Source organism: Neopsephotus bourkii, unplaced genomic scaffold, assembly GCF_033783945.1.
Source record: "Neopsephotus bourkii isolate Nb327-2 ecotype Australia unplaced genomic scaffold, CSIRO-AGI_Nbou_v1 NB_936, whole genome shotgun sequence".
NCBI classification, from domain to species: domain Eukaryota; kingdom Metazoa; phylum Chordata; class Aves; order Psittaciformes; family Psittacidae; genus Neopsephotus; species Neopsephotus bourkii.
The window spans coordinates 2,298,543-2,317,538 of NW_026901430.1; the positions used below are offsets into that span (position 1 = coordinate 2,298,543).

The window sequence follows — 18,996 nt, forward strand, 5'->3', positions numbered from 1 at the left end:
ATTTTTTTAAAAGCACGTCTTTGTACACAAAGCATTTATAAGTCCCCATTAGTGGTGTTTATGTTCCCACATCAGAATTCCTTGTTTGCAGTGAAACAAGTATCTTAGTCTTAGATCTTCCTCCTACATATAATGGGATCACAGTGCTGTCACAGACATCACAGCCATTTTTGTAAAATATGATGTTAAGGAAGACTGAGTTCATATGTAAATGCCTCTCTTTCAATAGTCTCAGGGGAAAGAAGATGCCAGAAAGAATTCCCAACCAGCGTATGTATTAATTGTCACCACCTTCCATGGGATAGTAAAGTGCATTCATACAAATCAAGCATTAAGAATCCAGGAGGCTGCACGGGTAAAGTGGGGGCATTTGAGTAAGACTTAAGGAAGTCACATGGTAAATTGTAATAATCTAATTGCAATCGAGAAAATCACATTCGTTCCTTGTTTGTGTCTGTAATGAGGTAATGGTGCAGCTCCTCTGGCTTCAGACAGCCACTACGGATTTACAGCAGGCTATGGATGATCACACTGCGGCACAGTTCTCAGTTACCTCCAATGATACCCAAGTTCAGAGTAGCTATAGGTATAATTTGAAGCAGTGAACATGCTGTTCCTCTGTAGCTCAAACTCATTTCAGTTTCAGAAGCATAGGGTCTACTTATCAAAAAGCACAATTGGTTGTTGATCCTGTATGTTCATGTGTTTGTGCACTTTTAAAATCTGGCTATGGATAAGAAATCCACAGCATGACTAAATGATTGGATTGAAAGTTTTGCAAATAAATTATCTGAACAGAAGCACAGTGCACATTGATGCTTCTGATGAAAGAAACTCCTCTGGAGACCACTGTGTGTGCTTGAAGTAGATGACCTCTGTCTTTGATTGGCATCCACCCAGACTTGAAACAATTAGAACTATGAAAGTATTTTAATGTCCTGAATCTAAATAGGTAATTCACCAAATTCCCAGATAATAAAGGGGTGCAAATCAATGTCTGATGACTCCTACATAGCATGAATTGAAGATCACCATTCTCAGTTCCACCACCTTTCACTTAGGGACTTCAGTTCTGTCTGCATGGCCATTCACAAGAAATGAAAAGCCGTTTGCTTTTATGATTTCCCACTGTGCAGCCTTTGGTTATTCTGTGCGGCTTCTCTCCTCTGTTGAGGCTGCTAAGTGAGTTGGTATTACCTTAACGAAAGCATTCAAAGCGTGCTTAATGCTGCTAGACTCCATATTTAAAAACATTTTTTGAAACCAAGGTGAGTATCAGTAAAATATTCTCCTGTGGGCTGTGGCTCAATAGCCAGCGCAGTGACTTAATTGGCATTCTTGAGCAGTGCTTGGATCTCTGCCAGTTAATGACCCATTGCTGCAGTCTGCACAAGCAAATTACCCCTTCTGTCCAGCCCTTCAAGCTGATGGTTTTTTGCCCAAATAATGGCTGCAGGCTCCTATTCTCAGCTGGCACGATCCCCAGCATGACTATAAACATCCCTAAGAGGATCATAATATGATATATTGGACAGATTCTGATACGCCTCACAGCAATATACCGCCAAGCAATTCTGCTGAAGTCAGTGACTTTGGCAGTGGCATAGCTGAAAGAAGAAACTGGTCCCTCCACTGTTGCTTTCTCAAGTGGTGAAGTATTTGCAGGCTGTTAGCTAGTCTGTGTCCCTTTGGATGATGCAAGTTTTTGTGAACCCTTTGCCAAGCATTCAAACCTGGTTTTGTTCTGTTTTTAAACAGTTGCACTGTCTCTTCCTCCTGCAGGGTTTTCCATTCTTCAGGCGATTATGGAAGCAGCAGTACAAAACAACTGGCAAGTGACAGCCAGATCTGTAGGAAGCATAAAAGATGTTCAAGAGTTCAGAAGAATTATAGAGGAGATGGACAGACGGCAAGAAAAAAGATACTTAATTGACTGTGAAGTAGACAGAATCAACACCATTTTGGAACAGGTATATGCCTTTTAGAAACTGTGATCTCTCTGTGACAGATACCATTAATGTTTCCAGAACTGTCTATTTCTAAAGATTAATTAAATATCCATTGATATGTGAGTCCCAGCAACTGGTTGGTTACCTAGTGAAATTAAAATGCCTTGGAGTTGCTCATGGTTGATGGCAGCACTTACATGTAGCCTACCAGGAAATGCCTCTGTGATATTTCTTCCCAAATGTTAATAATGAATTATTTTTAAGTAGGTTAGGAACCTAAAACCTCATCTGCCAGAATAACATTAGTGACATCAGGGCTACTTGTCAGAATTGCAAGACAGGTGCAGTTTGTTAAGTGGAACATGAAACAAGAAATAAAAAGCCAGTGAAGTAGTTTTGAATCATCTTAGAGAATTCCCAAATGGAAATATTTGTAATGACAAATTCAGGTGGTAGTCCAAATGACTCATTATCACTTTCTGGTGCGTAAAGCCCTTCCCTCTGCACAGCTAGTGCTGTTGATAGGCTTAAATTGTGGATTTTAGAGTCTAAATACTTTTACTGGGGAAGATGTAAGTTTGGGTGACTGTTCTGCTATTGCATGACCTTCAAAGTGTTTGCTTTGCCCCAGAGGAATGGCCATAATCTTTGGTATGACTTAAGTTTCTACAGGGAAAGTCAGTAATGGTGGACCTCATGTTGACAGCTGAACAATTAACTGATTTTCAGCTTTTCCTTCCATTTCCTCTGCTTACCTTGTTATCTTCTCATAAAGTAGGTAAAAAACCCCTCACAAATATGTGTGGTACTTAAATCGAGCCAGCCAGTTTGCTCCAGGGAATGGCAAGTTGTCTTCTCTTTAGCCAGCTGTGTTTGCTGATAGCATACTATTGAGGGGCCAGATAACTCTGGATTTGCATATTTCAAATCTAGCATTTTATTGCAGTTTTATTGCAGTTTAGAAAGTCAAATCAGTGCTTTGTGTGGAGTCTAGAAAATCTGCTCAGCTAAGAAGAGGTAGCACCTGAGTACCTTAACAGCATGCTGCCTGCACAACTGCAGGTGTCTTTGAAGAGCTTTTCCACAGTGAGCAAAGGGAAGCCAAGACACTCTACCTGTTATGGCAGAGTACTGACAGAGAGACTCTATCCCACAGAGGGTTGGCACAGGCTGCCTCAGCCCAGCTGCCTTTCCTTTTTTCTTTCTCTTTTTTGTCTTCATCAGGAACGTATCTTCAAATGTGCAACCCCCCCCCATCACCTTCTGGGAGTGATGCCTACATCCAGAGAGGGGGTTTTATTGTAGGGATAAGTGGCCCCTGCCATTTTATTTTCTCAGGGACAACAACAGCATTTGCCAATGACTCTGTATTGCAGAAGCTTGCATAGGACTTACTCAAGAACAAAAGTCATAGCAGAAATAAACAGACTGTAAACCACTAAACAGTCTACACACGTGCTGAGTTTGCTATCAGACTTTTGGGCTCTTGGCCAGGCTGTTCAGCAAGCTTGTCAGTTCTTTACTCCAGAAACTGCGTATTGTGGCTTTGTGTTAGTGCTTGGATTAAATACGAGTGACCTCTTCTCCTGTGTCAGGCTGGCCAGTATGTGCAGTTCTCTTCCTTTGATGCGTTTTTCAACCAGTTAAAGTCAGGGTATACCTCTCTTCCAGAAGTGTAGGTTTATCTAAAGACAGTTACACATCTGAGGATTTTTTTCAGAGCCTCCAGATCCTGCTGCAATATTCTGTACCTTCCTCCAGTGGCATACAGATATGCAAGTCAGTGACCTTGAGTATTCCATATGCCTTTAGCATCTGGCACATCTGTATGTCCCTATGTTTCCAGGATCTGAAACCTGTCATACGAAGTATTTTTCTTCTCAGGACTGGCTGATACCCAGGAAGGGTTCTCTCCCAGCTGTCTCTCCCGGTATGTAGATGTAAGGAAGGGGAGAGGACACCTCAGCTCCTACTCTATGTGGGTTGCCTGTTTTGTGCCAGGTTTCAGTCGGCAGCACATCTGGTTTCATTTCGCTTCCAGAGAATCTTGTGATGGGCCCTACATTGTGTCCTAGAGGTGGATACCCTGCCCAAATTACCTCTGACCCTGTCTCTTCAGCTGCAGAGTATGGGGAAGCAGAGATTAATATCCATTCTGTAAGGTACCATCTGTTTATTCATTTGCCCTATAGTTCTATAACCACTGAGCATGTGGATCCATATCCCTCTTTGCACAACAAAACTATAGCCAATTTAATCATCTAGTGGCCTTTCAAGCATACAGATAGCAACACTTATGTCATGCAAAATTCATAAGTTCCCCACACTTCTTTTCCCTTGATGCTAAAATATTCCAGTATTTCTTCACAGATAGATATAAAATTTTGTTCTTATAAACAGAACATTTTCTTCTGAGAGCTAACAGTAGGCTTTAGCGTGTTCAACCATGAATTTAGAGACATGTTCTTGATTTAAGAAATATGTTTTTCTTATTCCCAAGATAACAAGTTGTATTTCAGACTAGAGTGGCTTTATGTCCATTTAGAAGAAAATCCCCTGAGGGGAAATGAGGAGGAAGAAACTCCATTCAGGATCAAAATGGTGAAACTTAACAAAAGACCTGTTTTTTTCCAGTCTGTGTGTTTTTGTCAAAAGGACAGTATCTCCAAACATAGTCATAAAGGTTAGGCTCCAAGGCAGTATCTGTTCTGAGCGGAGGCATCTCACAAAGCAGAAGCAACATTACAGTAGAGAATGCAGTCCTCAAAGTTTTACAGTGGCAGTCAAACTGTCAAAGACTTCAGGTAAAGCATCCGTAGGATTAAGAAGGGTAATCTGATTGTTTGAACTCTGTCCAGTGTGAGCACTGACCCTTGCCTCTGAAATGTTGAAATTAGGAAGATGGTCTGCGGGTTTTCAGTGCAGCTACAGCTACATCCCTCTGCAGAACTGTTCAGATCTCAGAGGAGTGAGCTCACAGCTCAACAACTTTCACATTTGGAGTGTCATAAAAATAAATGCAAAACTGCAGTATTCAGTTGACCAGTAGTCATTAAAAGCAACAAGAAGGAAAAATGTAAGTGAAAAAATCAACTCTGCTTTCCTGTAAGCTTCCTGGTGTATGTGTTCCATTGTGAACAGTCTGGTGTGGGTTTGCCTGTGTTCTCTGTAGCAATTAAAAATATAACAACTGCCTATAAACACAGTGGCACACTTGAAGGAGGAGCAGAGCTTATGCGTAGCTTCAGCTTCTGCTTTGCTTATGAACTCCAGTGATGCCATGTCCTCTGAAGGTACTGCCTCCAGGGCAGTGTGCCCTTACTGTGTTTTCCAGGGCTCAGGGACACTGCCGTATCACACTCCTATTTTATCCTGTGTGTGGAGCTGTGCAGAGCAGAGGCTCTAAGAGAGTATTGGGTATGTAAATGTTGTGTAATGTCACTCAGAACATTTCATACATATCGTACAGTTCATTTGTACGTTTCCAATGAACTAGAAACTTAAAATTTAGGACATATCTTCATTAGGTGCCCATGAGTATTATTGAAACCAAGGATCTAAAGCAGAATGAAAGGTCACTTGTTCCCTTCACATCCAGAGAGTTTCAGCAGTTCACAGGTCTGTACAGGCGTGTGGGGAAGAAAGGGGAATTACTTAGGTCAGTCACCCTCAGGACCATAGCTAGCGGAAGGTAAGTAAGAAATAGGCATATGTCAAATGTGACAGCTGTTACCTGCCTTAAAGGTTCTGCTCCTATCAGCTGTAAAGCTAGTAAAGGGCTGGAGATGGATTGCTAAAGCAGAGAGAAGTAACATCTTGGGTTGTTCTGCCCACATATAGCACATTTCACACGTACCTGAGGAGAGAGTTTCTAACTTGTAAATAGTAATGTCTCTCCAAAGCCTTCATGCAGACTTCTTAAAGAAAGGCAGGTTCCAAATGACAGGAATTTAACAGAGTAATAGTAATCCTGCAGAATGACTGAGGTAATGGCACACAAAGCTTGAAAGTGTTCAGAAGACATTACAGCACGGTTTTAAATGTATCTGATCTGCAATAATAATAATTAATACAAAATGTCTCACCATAAGTATGCAAGCTGGTGTATGTAGAAGGCTGCTGCCAAGCAACTCTGGTTTTGTGCTAGAGGTCTATGAATCTGAAGTCACTGTTAGAGGTTTTATTTTTCTGTGATAGTAGTAATTACTCATTTTATGTTCTGTGGTAATTCCTGAGCTGTAATGCACACACCAATGCACACACATGCATTTGCTTTTAGTATTTTTCATGTTTTTACCACATTTGTCGTACGCTTTTTATGGAGTTTCAGGCGTATTTATATGGCAACCTCTGCATTGCCATTAAATGCAAAAAGAACCAAAATCTTTTCTCTAAACTGTTGCAAGTATAACGTCGACCATTATCCTGGAGACAGTATTTAAATTGATGCCACTGTGCTCACAGAGAGATTGTACTTGTGTTGAACTTCAGTTACTGGGTAGCTGCAAAAGCAGTTTGCCGTGGAGTTGTCCCTTTGCGTCTTTTCAGTGAGCTGAAGTTTTGTGTGTGTTTTGCCCTTAGCAAGCCCTGTGAGAGTCCCACTCATTATTTACCCTGTGTCCACATTGTATGAGCTGCTTCTGCGGCTGGCACTAATTGTCCTTGCTGACAGTGTCAGAACGAAAGTCAAGCCAGAGGGCCACCATTTGCGATAGCCTCTTGCTCCTGCGTTTGATGTACTTTGGAAGCAAATGTACACACTGATGCTTCTCATGCCATACCTAGCCCATGGAAGAGGATTTGGTCCTTCATTAGCTGTACTGGTGTTTTTCAAATACAACATTCAGAAGTCTTTTAAAGGTACAGAGTATTTGAGCGAAAGGGAGAGCTGGCTAGAATTTGCTCAATATGTGATCTCTTGAGGCTTTTGTCCCACTGTATTTGTCTGTTTCCCTATCCCTATCAGCTCTGGGAATCTTTGTCACCTCTTCTAAGCCTTTGACTGGTTTTAAACTCCCTCACTCACACACATCTCTTCCAGGTTTTAAAAATCAGTGTTGTATAGAAGTTGCTTTGTTACAGACCTAGCAGTTAATGTGGTTCTTTCTTCTCTATATAAAGGATAAACCCTTTCATCCTAGCAGACATTACCTTAATTTCTGCATCTGTCTCTCAAATAGTTTAATGCTTGAAACTCTGCTTCTAACCAAAGGCTTTCCTTAATTAGTTTCCAAGGCAACCATCTTGGCAACAATTCAGATGAACCAACTGCAGGGAGAGGAAGGAAACACACTATCAAAATGAATAGTAATAGCACAATACCACTGTGCAAACAGGCGTTGTACATCACCAGAGGCAGCATGATAGTTCTGCTATCTCATAAGTTCATTTACAAGGGAAGAATTCCTAACTCAGTAAAAGAAAAGCCGCACAAGAGCGTATGTCTTTTTTCACAGCTGACTAAGCCAGGATTAATGGCTCTGGTGCGGTACGAATCACAGGTCTGGGGAAGGGAGAGAACCACTGGTGCTTTTCAGGGCCCCTCATATGCCAAGCTGTTCCCAAGTGCATTTCATAGAGCCCTGTTGCACTGCAGTTCAAATAGCAAGATTTTTGGCGAGGGAACCCCCCCTGATGTGGCAGGGCAGTAGTAAGACATTAGCAACTGACAGCTACAGCCTTGCAGGGGTAAGTACCTAAATATGAGGTCCCTAGATGCCATCCAGAGGTACAGTGCATTTGTTCTGGCTATAGATGGTTTTGGAGCAGGCCATAATATGGCAAAATACCATCCTAGTAAAAATCACACTCTGCTTGTAATTACACATTTATACATTATGCCAGTCTCTTATCCCACCTTCATAGAATTGTAGAATCATAGAAGGATTTAGGTTGTAAGGGACCTTCAAGATCATCTTGTTCCAGCCCCCCTGCCTGCATTCCGTTGCAATTCTGCTGGCCTCTCTAGAGCAGATTAAAGGTACCAGGGACGGCTTGGGCTAAATTTATAAAGAATTAGGTCCTATAAGTTATCAACTAAACCTCAACACGAACTCCTCCCACAGTATTGAACCAGTAAGATGGAAACCAGCATAACAGTTTTAAAGGAAGTTAATGCTTCCAGGCTTTAAAAAAGCCCATGTTACTAAGTTAATTTGTGTCATACCGTGCATATGCATGTGTAGGTATAGGGGTGTATGTACCACTGGAAGCTCATTCTTCCAAAACGTGCAGTGAATAAAATTATTGACAATATGCATAGACCCTCAAAAATACTCTGAGTATCTTGTGTCCTGGGAGAACGCATGTAAAGGATCAGAAAAGAAAAATATTGCTGTAACTTTATTACCTCATATGAGTAAAATGGCCTCCCCTGCTGCATAGACTAAGTCTAGTAAAAATAAATTAGCTCTTTGTAATCTTTTTCAGTTCATGGTTTATGCACCACGTTATACCGGGAATATTGCAGAGTGCTGTTTATAGTGAAGCAGAATAAACCTTTCAAACTCCTTCAAAGCATTGAAAAGAGCAAATTGAATGCAATTGTAGGCACAGTAAAATTCCATTTATAATAAAAAACATAAGAAAAAGTAACCTCAATTTTTCTAGAGGAGGTTGCACTGATTTTTTTTTTTCCTTAATTTCATAGAGCACTTAAAAAGGAAAGGAAACGCTCAAAAGGGGGAAAAAAAAAAAAAAAGAATGGCTCCTATTCAGTATTTTTTGGTCTGCTTGAAGGCAGTGCTCTGCAGTACAAAACCCCTTCCAAAAGATTCTCATGTGAGCATTGGGACTGAATTACTGCGACACTTCTGGGTTATATCCAAATAATAGTTTGAAGTGATCCTGTCATGCTGTAATGATTTATATAAACAGAATTCTGCTTCCAAGGACTCTTGTTCAATCCCAGGGAATAATAGTGGGATTTTACGCTGACCTGCTGATGGGAGATATGGAGAAAATGGAAAATGTATGTATTTTTTAAATGAAAACCCCGTGCCTCAGTTTACCTAATTTCTTTCTCTCCTTCCCCACTGGATATGCATGCTTTTATATTTTGAGCAGGTAAGACTGAAAGAGTTTCATTTACCATATGAGATATGAGAAGAAGAAATGAGCGTGTTTTATGTTTGCCTGTGATTCCAAGAGTGTACTCTTAGGAATGTACAACATACAGTTTCATGGTATTGAAAACCAAAAAGGACACTTAAATATCATCTCCTGTGTCACAAGGATAGGCAAATAATGCAAAGGTCACTAAAGAACTGCTTGTTAGTGATGTGGATATAACTTTAAGCTGCATGACAGTGCTGAAGCGTATGTGCTTGATGCAGAAGGTTTGGAAAACCAAGAATAAATGTAAGATTACTATTATTAATAGTTTTTGTGAAAGTAACTTTAACTGTTGTGAAACTTAGTGAAGGATGCTAATCTGGAATTATCAATAGTGCTGGGTTTGCTATACCTGATGTAGACATCCACAGCTGCCAAGAAGCAAGGAGGCAGCATAAGTAAAGAGAGTGTATGTGAAGTTGGAAATGAGGATGTTACTGTGATGAGACCATGTTACATGGGATAGGAGCTGGATGCATTGTAGATTGAAGGAAATTTAACAATGAATGTTGTTAGGGAAAGGCAGTCAACTCTAACAAGGTGCAAGTTTCTGAGCTAAAAAGAATTGACTAAGAAATACCGGTGTCTTTTGAAAAGGTGGTTGCATGTCAGTGAAAACACATGTGATGATTACCAAGAAGCTTACCCACCTGAGCAGTTAACATAAATTCCTGTTGTCTTGGGCTCTCTAGAGTATCAGAGCAGAGATAGCAATGGTGCCTATTCTCTCTCGGGTTAGCAATACCTCATGTCTCTGCTCAGAGGTGGTGAATTGAGGCTTACGTAGCAGATGTATTTCCAGAGGGCTTTGACAAATGAACAAGAGTGGACCTTGGTGGGTTCAAATGCAAAATAGATGAATACTATAGAATTTGTCAGAAGCTATTGGAAGACAGAATACAGCTAAGATCTTTCTCTGTGTACCTTTTCAATGAGCTAATACAAATTTCAGCTCCCCTGCACTCTTTGAAAGATCCATGTGGAGAAATTGAAGTTGCAAAGTCCCAAATTACCAAATTGGTTATCTTCAAAGAAGTTATTCAAGCTTTGATGACAGCAGTGCATCAAAAAGCTTCAGACCCAAGTAATTTTTTAACACTGTACCAACAATTTGTGTCAGATCAGAGAACATAACCCAAATCCCTTGATGTCGTGGTTGCTGGCCTTCTGGTGGTGTCTGACCTGAAAAGTGTTATAGTCAAGAAAGAGGGAGGAAGACAGAACACTGGACCAGTAGATCTAGAAGATGAAACCAATGAAGAGAGTACTGTAGTGTGGTTTTTCAGTTTTGAATTAAAGCAATTCTGATACTCAACACAGACAGCTTACTGTGATTCGAAATTTCCTGTACACATTCGAGGTTTTGATTGTTTCTGTGAGACCTGAAATCTCTGTATGAAACTTCAGGTGAGTTTTGAACTTTAAAGATTTCATAGGGGCTTGAGAAATTACTCGAACCTCTTGAAATAACCTTGGGTGTAAAATCACTCCATTATGAATATTTTTCAAGGGAGGAAGTTCTCAAAGAATATACTAGAGCTGTGTAGACAATTAAAGTATAATCTTCTGCCTAAAATGCCCTATGTATGAAATCACCGCTACATAGTAACACATTTAATGAAATCATTTACTTCCTGTAAATACAACTGCAAAAATTCTCCATAACACCACTGGATTGTTACTTTATTAATCTCACTCAAGAAGCTGAAGTATTCACTAGTTAAAAGTATCTACAACACATCTCTTCAAGGAAGCTCTATGGGAACAGGTATTTTCTCTTGAGAATAGCTTGGCAAAATAAGGGGCAAAGTCTTGGTGATTTTGCATATCCCTTTCATATGCTACAAATAATTTGTTGTGATTGTAAAACCCCCCATATCTGATTGTGGTTTTAGTGAAATAGCGTCAAGTGATTAAGGGTAGCATAAGATTTGATTGATTTTCATGTGAAGGTCTTTGTATTGAAGGACATGACTTGTGAAGAGAGGAGCAGTCCTGAGTCATATAACTCTGTTCTCATCTGTCTAAACAAAGAAGAGATTTTGATATAAAGTTTATTTAGTGAACTGTGTTTGGTTTAAAGAGTAAATAATTGTGATTATGGATGTCAGTTAAAAGGGATCATGAAACTCTTCATCTCAGTGTTCTCTAGGGTCTGATGTTTTGCAGCAGAATATGTCCTTTAACAATAACTGCCAACAGATTAGGTAATCGGACAATATTGCTAAGTCACAGCAAGGGAAAAGAATTTAGCAAAATAGTTTCAGGGCACACAAAAACTTTGTCATCACTCTGAAGGAAATTAGGAGGAAGTGTCATGCCCTCAGAACCTATGTTGCAGCTTGTAATTTTTTTTTTAAGTAATTTCTAGAGTAACCTTTCATGCACACATTAAATGTGTATTATACTTCACAGTCTTCAATCTGCAAATGTCACATTAGTTATGGGAAAAGAAAGTTTAGCCATATGGAGGGAGAATGAAGTACAATACAGCTTTCAGATGTTGCGTTTGATTACCCTCCAAGGACTAACCTGCATAACGATCATCTATCTGGAGATGGCCTAAAAGTAAAATTTCACTATTGATGTGACTGTCATAAAGGAGAGAGGCAAAGGAGAGAAGGGTACAAGAAGGGGACAGAGAGGAAAGAACTTTAATAATATGCTCCAGAGGCATCTGAGGTCCCTGCTTCACCATGCGGTTTTTTGTCTCCTTCAAGGAGACTCCTGTTCTCTACGAGATTACCTCCCATGAGGGATACATTGAGGAAAAGTCAAAAGCTGTCTGAAGAATGTTTTACAATTCTAAACAAATGGTCTTGATACTGTGCTGTAGAGGAAAGTAGGATTTTAATTATGAGGTGTAGTCATAAATATACAAGGTGGCATGGAAGTAAAATTCTTCGGTACATATAATGCACAAAAATACCAAATGCAGCAATTGAAACTGTATGTATGGATTTCTGACATTCCCTAAAGGACAGGAGACCTCTGAAATGGTGGGTGAATTAATTTCAACTATGTATGCAGTTATTTTTGCCAACAACAAATAGTACGTGTGTGGAATCTTCATCTTAGTATTTAATACATTCTTCATTTAATATTTAACTCAAATGTAATATGCTACTCATCCTTCATATAAATGAAATCATTGTTTACTGCATATTTTACAGCATCACAATCTCTGGTGACCAGATTCCCATCCCATTAATTCTAAGTGAAGAAATAAATCGCCTTCCCTGGCTTTGCACTGCAATTGCAATCGTGAGGTTTTTACCCTTTGTATGAGGGAAGCTGCTTCTGCTGAATGTGGAAATGGCTTTATTTCCATGGAATTAAAGGCAGGAAAAGTGTCACATGTTTGGCTGTGGCAGACCACCACTAGCTGTGGCATGTCTTTTGCCACCATAGGATTGCGGTTCCTTTGGAACCACCTATGTTGGTGATGGTGGTGTTGGTGTGATAGAAAGAGAGAAAATCATGACACCAAAAAAGCTACGTTTTATAAATTTCACTGAGGAAAGATTGAGCCTTGTCTTGTGTTTATAATCCTCAAAGGGAACTCTCTTTGTGTAATTGCATGTGTCTGAGTTGGACAACAGGGGAGTGGGCTCTGCAGACTAGCTGTAAAATGGATCTGCTGTAGTTACAAGGTATCTTATTTTTACTGCGGCATCTGGTTAGATGAGGAAAATCCTATTCACATTTCAGTAACGCTTTTATTTACTGTTCTCCCCCTGTTTATCCTCTCTATCTGGAAAATTTACATGACAAGGGGTGACCTGTGCAAAGTAAACCTAGTGAGGAATGATTATGTATGGCTGTCAAAATGCCATTACACCTTTGCTCACATGGTAACACTGTGGAAGGTAACTGCGTTGCTATTGACAGCACACTGACCCCAGAGAACTGAAGTGTGGTGGCTGCAAGCCCCATGGGCAGCTCCCCCACAGCAGTAAAGGTCTACAGGAATAGGAGGGAGGCCAGGGAGAGAATGCTGCTTTCCAGCTGAAGAGCTGCTTCAGTTTCTCCTCTTGAGTGGTAGAAACAGAGCTTAGATGTAGTGCATTGCAGATGCCACTCAAAATAAGCTAGACATCCTTGCTGACATACTGCCAACAACTTTTTGGGTCTTGACTTTCGGTTTTCTTGAACCGGTAGGATTGTCACCCTAATACTCTGTTCCTCTGCCTTCTTAAGTGTGCCCTGAAGACCATATTAGCTGGTAACACTGGTCCAATAGCATGTTGCATCACAGGGCACAACTTTTCAATCATTCAACCCAATATCAGGTAGGAGCTGCTCAGATCTGAGATAATCTTTAAGTAACTCCATCCTCAGAACAGAAAGGATACCAATAGGGGTAGAATCTATGAAACACCTGACCTGATACCCAGGAGAGAAGACAGTGTGCTCCGCAACAGTTCAGGTTTGCCAGACGTTGCTGTCCTTGATGTGCGTGCTGTTCCCACAGTGCAACCCACACTGACAGCTGATCCTGACAATGCTGTTGACATTTCTTTAGACTTGAGTCCAGTTGTCTGGTTTACTTGTTTGCTCCTGAAAGAAAAATATCATGCCATCACTTCTGGCATTCACACACTTATGACACTGAAGGTGGCAGTGTCATAGCTGTATTTGTATAGCAAGTCATAAAGACAGTGCTCAGAAATATACACGTATACTTAAAAATCAGTAGAAATTCTTGAAGTTAATGTGGGCTTTTTCCAAAAGTGGAACCCGAATTAATGCATGGATAACCTCGACAAATACAACAAAATCCTTTTTTACTCTGAGATTACAGGAAATCTTTTTCCTTGCTGTCTTTTTAAAATGTAGGAAAGAGTTCTAGAATTAAACTGCCTTATTGTTCCCAGGTATGGTTGAAATGGAAAGACACATTATAGCAGGTCAGATCTTTGCCTGTCATTTCATTTAAGTGGCATACTTCTGCCACTTGTCAGGTATGAAAAGCATAGTAAAAATCTTTAGCCCTTCCTTGTGGCAATACTGTCTGTCAGCATCAGTATTTTATGTTATGGAAAGATCTAATGGACTCATAAAATGTCAGGGTTTTGAGCTGCAGAGGAGGTAGTCTGTACTTTTATGATCTCTTTTTCCTTCTTTCTTCATTTGTAAATAAAAGATGATAAATAACTGATTAAACAGACTAAACAGACCAGATGGCAATAGATTCAAATTAAGGGAAGATAAGCTTCACAAGTATTAAATGGACATGGTAGTTTTCTTTTCACTGCTGCCAAAATCATGACAGCTACTTCCCTAGGTGAAAGTGCAAGCATATCCCCTTAGCTTGTGTTTTCCAGTGACTCTTTAAAATCAAAGCCCACGCAGGCAGTAAGGTGGATTTAAAACTGACTGAACTGCTGGGCTTAGAGGGTTGTGATCAGCAGCACAAAGGCAACCTGGAGGCTAGTTACTATTTGGAGTACCCTTAGAGTGCTGGGCTAATGCTGTTTAACCTCTCTATTAATGATCTGAAGGTTGTGGGATGGAGTGCACTCTCAGCAAGTTTGCAGATACCAGATTAGACGGAGCATTTCATACACCAGGTGCTTGTGCTGCAATACTTTTGCAGGTTGGTGAAATGAACAGAGGAACCTCATGAAGTTCAGCGAAGGGAAATGCAAAGCCCTGTACTTTAGAATAACCAGTACAGAGTGGATAGAGGCTTCCTGGCTGTAAAGCAGCTCTGCAGAGCAGGATCTTGGGGTCCTGACATACAAATTGACCACAAGCCAGCACTGCACTCTCACAGCAAGGCCAACAGCATCCTGGGCTGCATAGACTAATGTGGTCAGCAGGTCAATAGAGGTGATTCTTCCCTTCTACTCAGCTCTGTGTAAAGTTCTGAGCTCACTGATATAGGAAAGACCTAGGCATCATGGAGCTAGTCCAGTGAAGGGCCCCCATGACGATTAAGGGACTCGAGCACCTGACATACAAGAAAAGGCTGAGAGAACTTCGGCTGCATAGCCCAGAACAGAGAAAGCTCATGGGGGGTATCAGTAATGTCTGCATATATCTGATGGGAAGGAATGAAAATGATGGAGCCAGACTCCTCTCAGAGAGTCTCACTGTCAGTCTCAGTGGTGGCCGGTGACAAGACAAGGTAAGAGCACAAACTGAAATGCAAGAAATTCTGTTTACATGTAAGAAATATCATTTTTGCTGTGAGTGTGGTCAGACACTGAAACAGGCTCCCCAGAGAGCTTGTGGAATCTCTTTCTTTGGGGATATTCAAAACCTGAGTGGACATGCTCCTGAGCAGGCTGCTTTAGCTGTCCATGCTTCGACCTAGGGAATTGGAATAGACAATCTCTAGAGTCCCCTGCCAATCTCCCCTGTTCTGTGATTTTCTCCATCCATGAAAGAGAAATTATCTTTCCCTTTTATGAATCAGAGACAAACCATTGAGATTTTTAAGACAAAATATGACTACTCTATCCCACCTGACAAACTTACACTGTTTTTCCATCGCTTGAATTGTTTTGAGCCCACAGAGTCTTGTCTTTCATTAACCCATTCTTTCCTTGCCTCTGGTGTGTTGCTACTGTTCACCTACACACTCTGTTCTTACCATTCTAGTTCCTTATCAAGTCCTTGGAAGAACATTCCAGTAAAATCCTAAGGTCTGTCTCCATTGCTACCATTTAAAACAGCTTCCTTACCTTGACTTTCATCTAAGAGTTCACCACTCTCCTTGTAACGTGCTCTTCACCCTTAGCTCCAACATTGAATTTGTATGGCAAAACCCCCCAGATCCATGTAGTTGCTACTTGCTGTAGTTGTAATTTGAATAGGGAATAAGTCAAAAGATAATGGAGTAATGGTGAGGTTAGTATTAAAGTTATTTTGCTTCCTCTTCACTGTCCTTCTGTTTAGGTGTTATGTAGCCTTTGAACTACATCATGAGAGAATCATCATTATTGCTTTAGAAATCTCACAATGCTCTATGCCAATTTAATATTAGCCAGTTAATCTCTATAATACTATCTTTGGAAACTAAGAAAAATGTAAAAGCTAAGGCAAAAAATTGTAGCTGCCTATTTATTATCATGATGACTGATGCAGTGGAAACCAAGATGTCTTTATGCTTTCATTCAAAAAATAACTTCCCCAGGCAAATGAAACGCTAAAATTGGCAATGCTGACTTAATCTCTCAAATCTGGCGTATAGGTCTGTACTTCCAGTAAGCCTGGTGCTAGCCAGCAGATTTTACTTCTGTTTTAAAACCAGATGCATTGTAATTATGTTCTCCCTAGATTTTCTCTTAATTAATTGGAAATATCGAAAGAGTTAATTAAAAATACAAACCTTATTTGATTCTATATCAAACCTGACATTATGATCTTTTTATCTACAAGGCAAGAATTATGTGGGATCAGAAGTCTGAATTATTCATGATAGTTTCTAGCCATTTTTTCCCTCCTCCTTTATTCAGTGTAAAATCTTATAAGCTTTTCTTTCAGTCAAGGTGAAAGCAATATTAAGTCTTGGAAAAGAAACGTACCAAAGACATGTAGCTCTGTAAAATCCTTGTCCTGTAATCCTGGCTTTCTGTTCACCATCACTATTCAATATAACACTTTCTGTATAAGCTTCATGATGTATCAGCAGTTGATGAGATTTATTTGTTATACTCCTGTTTTTCTTCTCCATAAAAAAACTTTATCCATCACTTCTCTAGGAGTAACACTGATGTCTGTGATTGTGTCTGCTGGGCTGCTAATTCAGCAGCTCCATTCAGGATATTGGACAGTTGGTAGAGGGTGGACAGTGAGGGAGGAGGAAAGCTGTACTTGTTAAAATTTAGGACAGCATGTGTAGTGAATTTTAATAACGTTAAGATCCAGTTAAATACTTATGAACTAACATGGTTGATTTTGTGAGTAGAAATACTGACATCACTTCTGAAAGATGCTTTATGAATTAAAGCTTGACTACAGTACATTGAACCTCTGTAAGGGGCTAAACAGAATTATTTCTGGTCATTTTGGAGACATGACAACAGATGAGATGGAAGTTGGGTCTGATCTATACTAATGAGTCCTGCACTTCCTGTTTGCAGTATTGCTCCTGATGGCTGTAGCAACTCCATCTATGTTTTTCTTACAGGCTCTGACTTCATCTGTCATGGTATTCTTCCTCTTAAACAAATAAATTTCTATAAGGTTGAAAGGGCAAAGAGTATTGTTTTTAAATTCTTTGTCTCTAACCTTTTAAAAGTAGATCACTGCCTTTAAGGTGAAATTAGAATGTATAGAGAATTCAGTATGCAAATAGCATGTGTACCAGATGATCTGAAGGAAGCCTGCACATTTCCATAGAAAACAAATGTGAGTATAGGAAAGCAGATGCTTTCTACCAACAGAGTGTACATACAGTTCTCAAGAGGACCTGAACAGCAATTTCTTTTCAGACTGCTGGAAGTATGCAAATTTCTGCAGAATTAAATGTGAATTTAAAAGAAATGGCATCTGTTAAGGACAAGACAACCCAAAGAGGCAGTTGGGAACTAAATAATATAATCAAGATCTTTAACAGGCTCAGCAGTATGTATAAAATCAATGACTCAAGTGTCACCTGTTTTTAGCAAAGACGTAAGTGGTCATGTTGAAAAGATGTCTCTAAAGAGCATGGCATTTGGAGTGTTTATCTGTGACTGTGAAGAAGGACATTAGTATGGTGTGGGGTTGTTTTTTTCAGATGATTCTCCATCAAAAAGCATCATCTGTTCAATTGAGCTGCTCATAGGAAATAGTCAGTGATGCACTTGTATCACCAGCATTATTTTTGCTATTTTTGACTGCTAGTTTAGCCCAGTAAGTCTAAGTATATTTGATTCTGTCTTGACACATGCGTAATCACCACAATTATTGATTTAAATTCTTACTGCTGGACATCTTTCGAGCTGATGGCTGTGGGACTGGATGGATATTACTGAGATTATTGTCTGAAGGCAAGGGAATAGTGCTAAATGCAGTAGTATAATTTTGCACAAGGGGTATTGCTGGTTAGCCAGCAGCCAGCTGCATAGGCATGGGAAGTGTGGGTTTTTTCTCCTTTCTGGTAAAGCACACCATTACTGGAGTGGGGGCAAACACACAGGATGGCAGAATTCAGGTTTGCCAGGTGGTTCTGCCTCCACTCTTCCCTGTTCCCCTCAAAGAATCCAGCTGCTTAGTTCATTCTGCTGCTTTGTTGTATCTTAAAGATTCCATTTAATCACTTCATTTTTACAGAAGTGCCCAAATGAAGGCAAGGAGGGCAGGAGATGTTGATTTAGGAGAATGCGCAAGAATACACTTAGTAAAAATGTTGATGAAACCTGTAAGGTCAGATGTGTCTGTCTAGATGTTCTGGAAGCAACACATTTTCAGGCCTTTTGAAAGCTGTCAAAAGGCAATAAAGGTCACTGCTTATAATTTTAGGAATTTAAATTCAAGCATTCATGTATGACAAGGCTTGACCAGGGTTCTCATGGCAGGAAACCCCCTGTATGACCTGGAGCCTACCGAGCCCCACTGTAGTGGTGCACTTTCATAAACACAGTGGGTGTCTGGGCTGTCACCCGCCTCTCCTCTCATACACTCCACAAACAAGGAGCAAAGTAAACGGGGGTACTGAGCGGGTAGGTATAGTGTTATAGAATCATAGAATAGTTAGGGTTGGAAAGGACCTTATGATCATCCAGTTCCAACCCCCCCTGCTATGGGCAGGGACACCTCACACTAAACCATGTCATCCAAGGCTCTGTCCAACCTGGCCTTGAACACTGCCAGGAATGGAGCATTCACAACTTATTTCAGAGCAGAAATACTTGAACTGATAACTAAAAGTAACCTAGTCAGCAGGGGAGACACTGCCATTGCAAGGGTGAGTTTGCCAGGTAAGCTCATCTCCACAAGC

General features: G+C 40.3%; 1 protein-coding gene across 3 annotated transcripts in view; it reads left to right on the forward strand.

The window, feature by feature from the left end:
- The window catches only part of GRIA3 (glutamate ionotropic receptor AMPA type subunit 3), a 146,137-nt gene that overhangs the window by 62,961 nt on the left and 64,180 nt on the right, over window positions 1-18,996 (forward strand). For all 3 annotated transcript variants that reach the window (XR_009726233.1, XM_061358092.1, XM_061358093.1), the window contains exon 4: window positions 1,783-1,970. Coding sequence is in view for 2 of the 3 variants with exons in the window: in XM_061358092.1 (XP_061214076.1) it covers window positions 1,783-1,970 (188 nt within the window). In the remaining variant the exon portion in view is untranslated. The remainder of the gene's footprint in view (window positions 1-1,782; window positions 1,971-18,996) is intronic.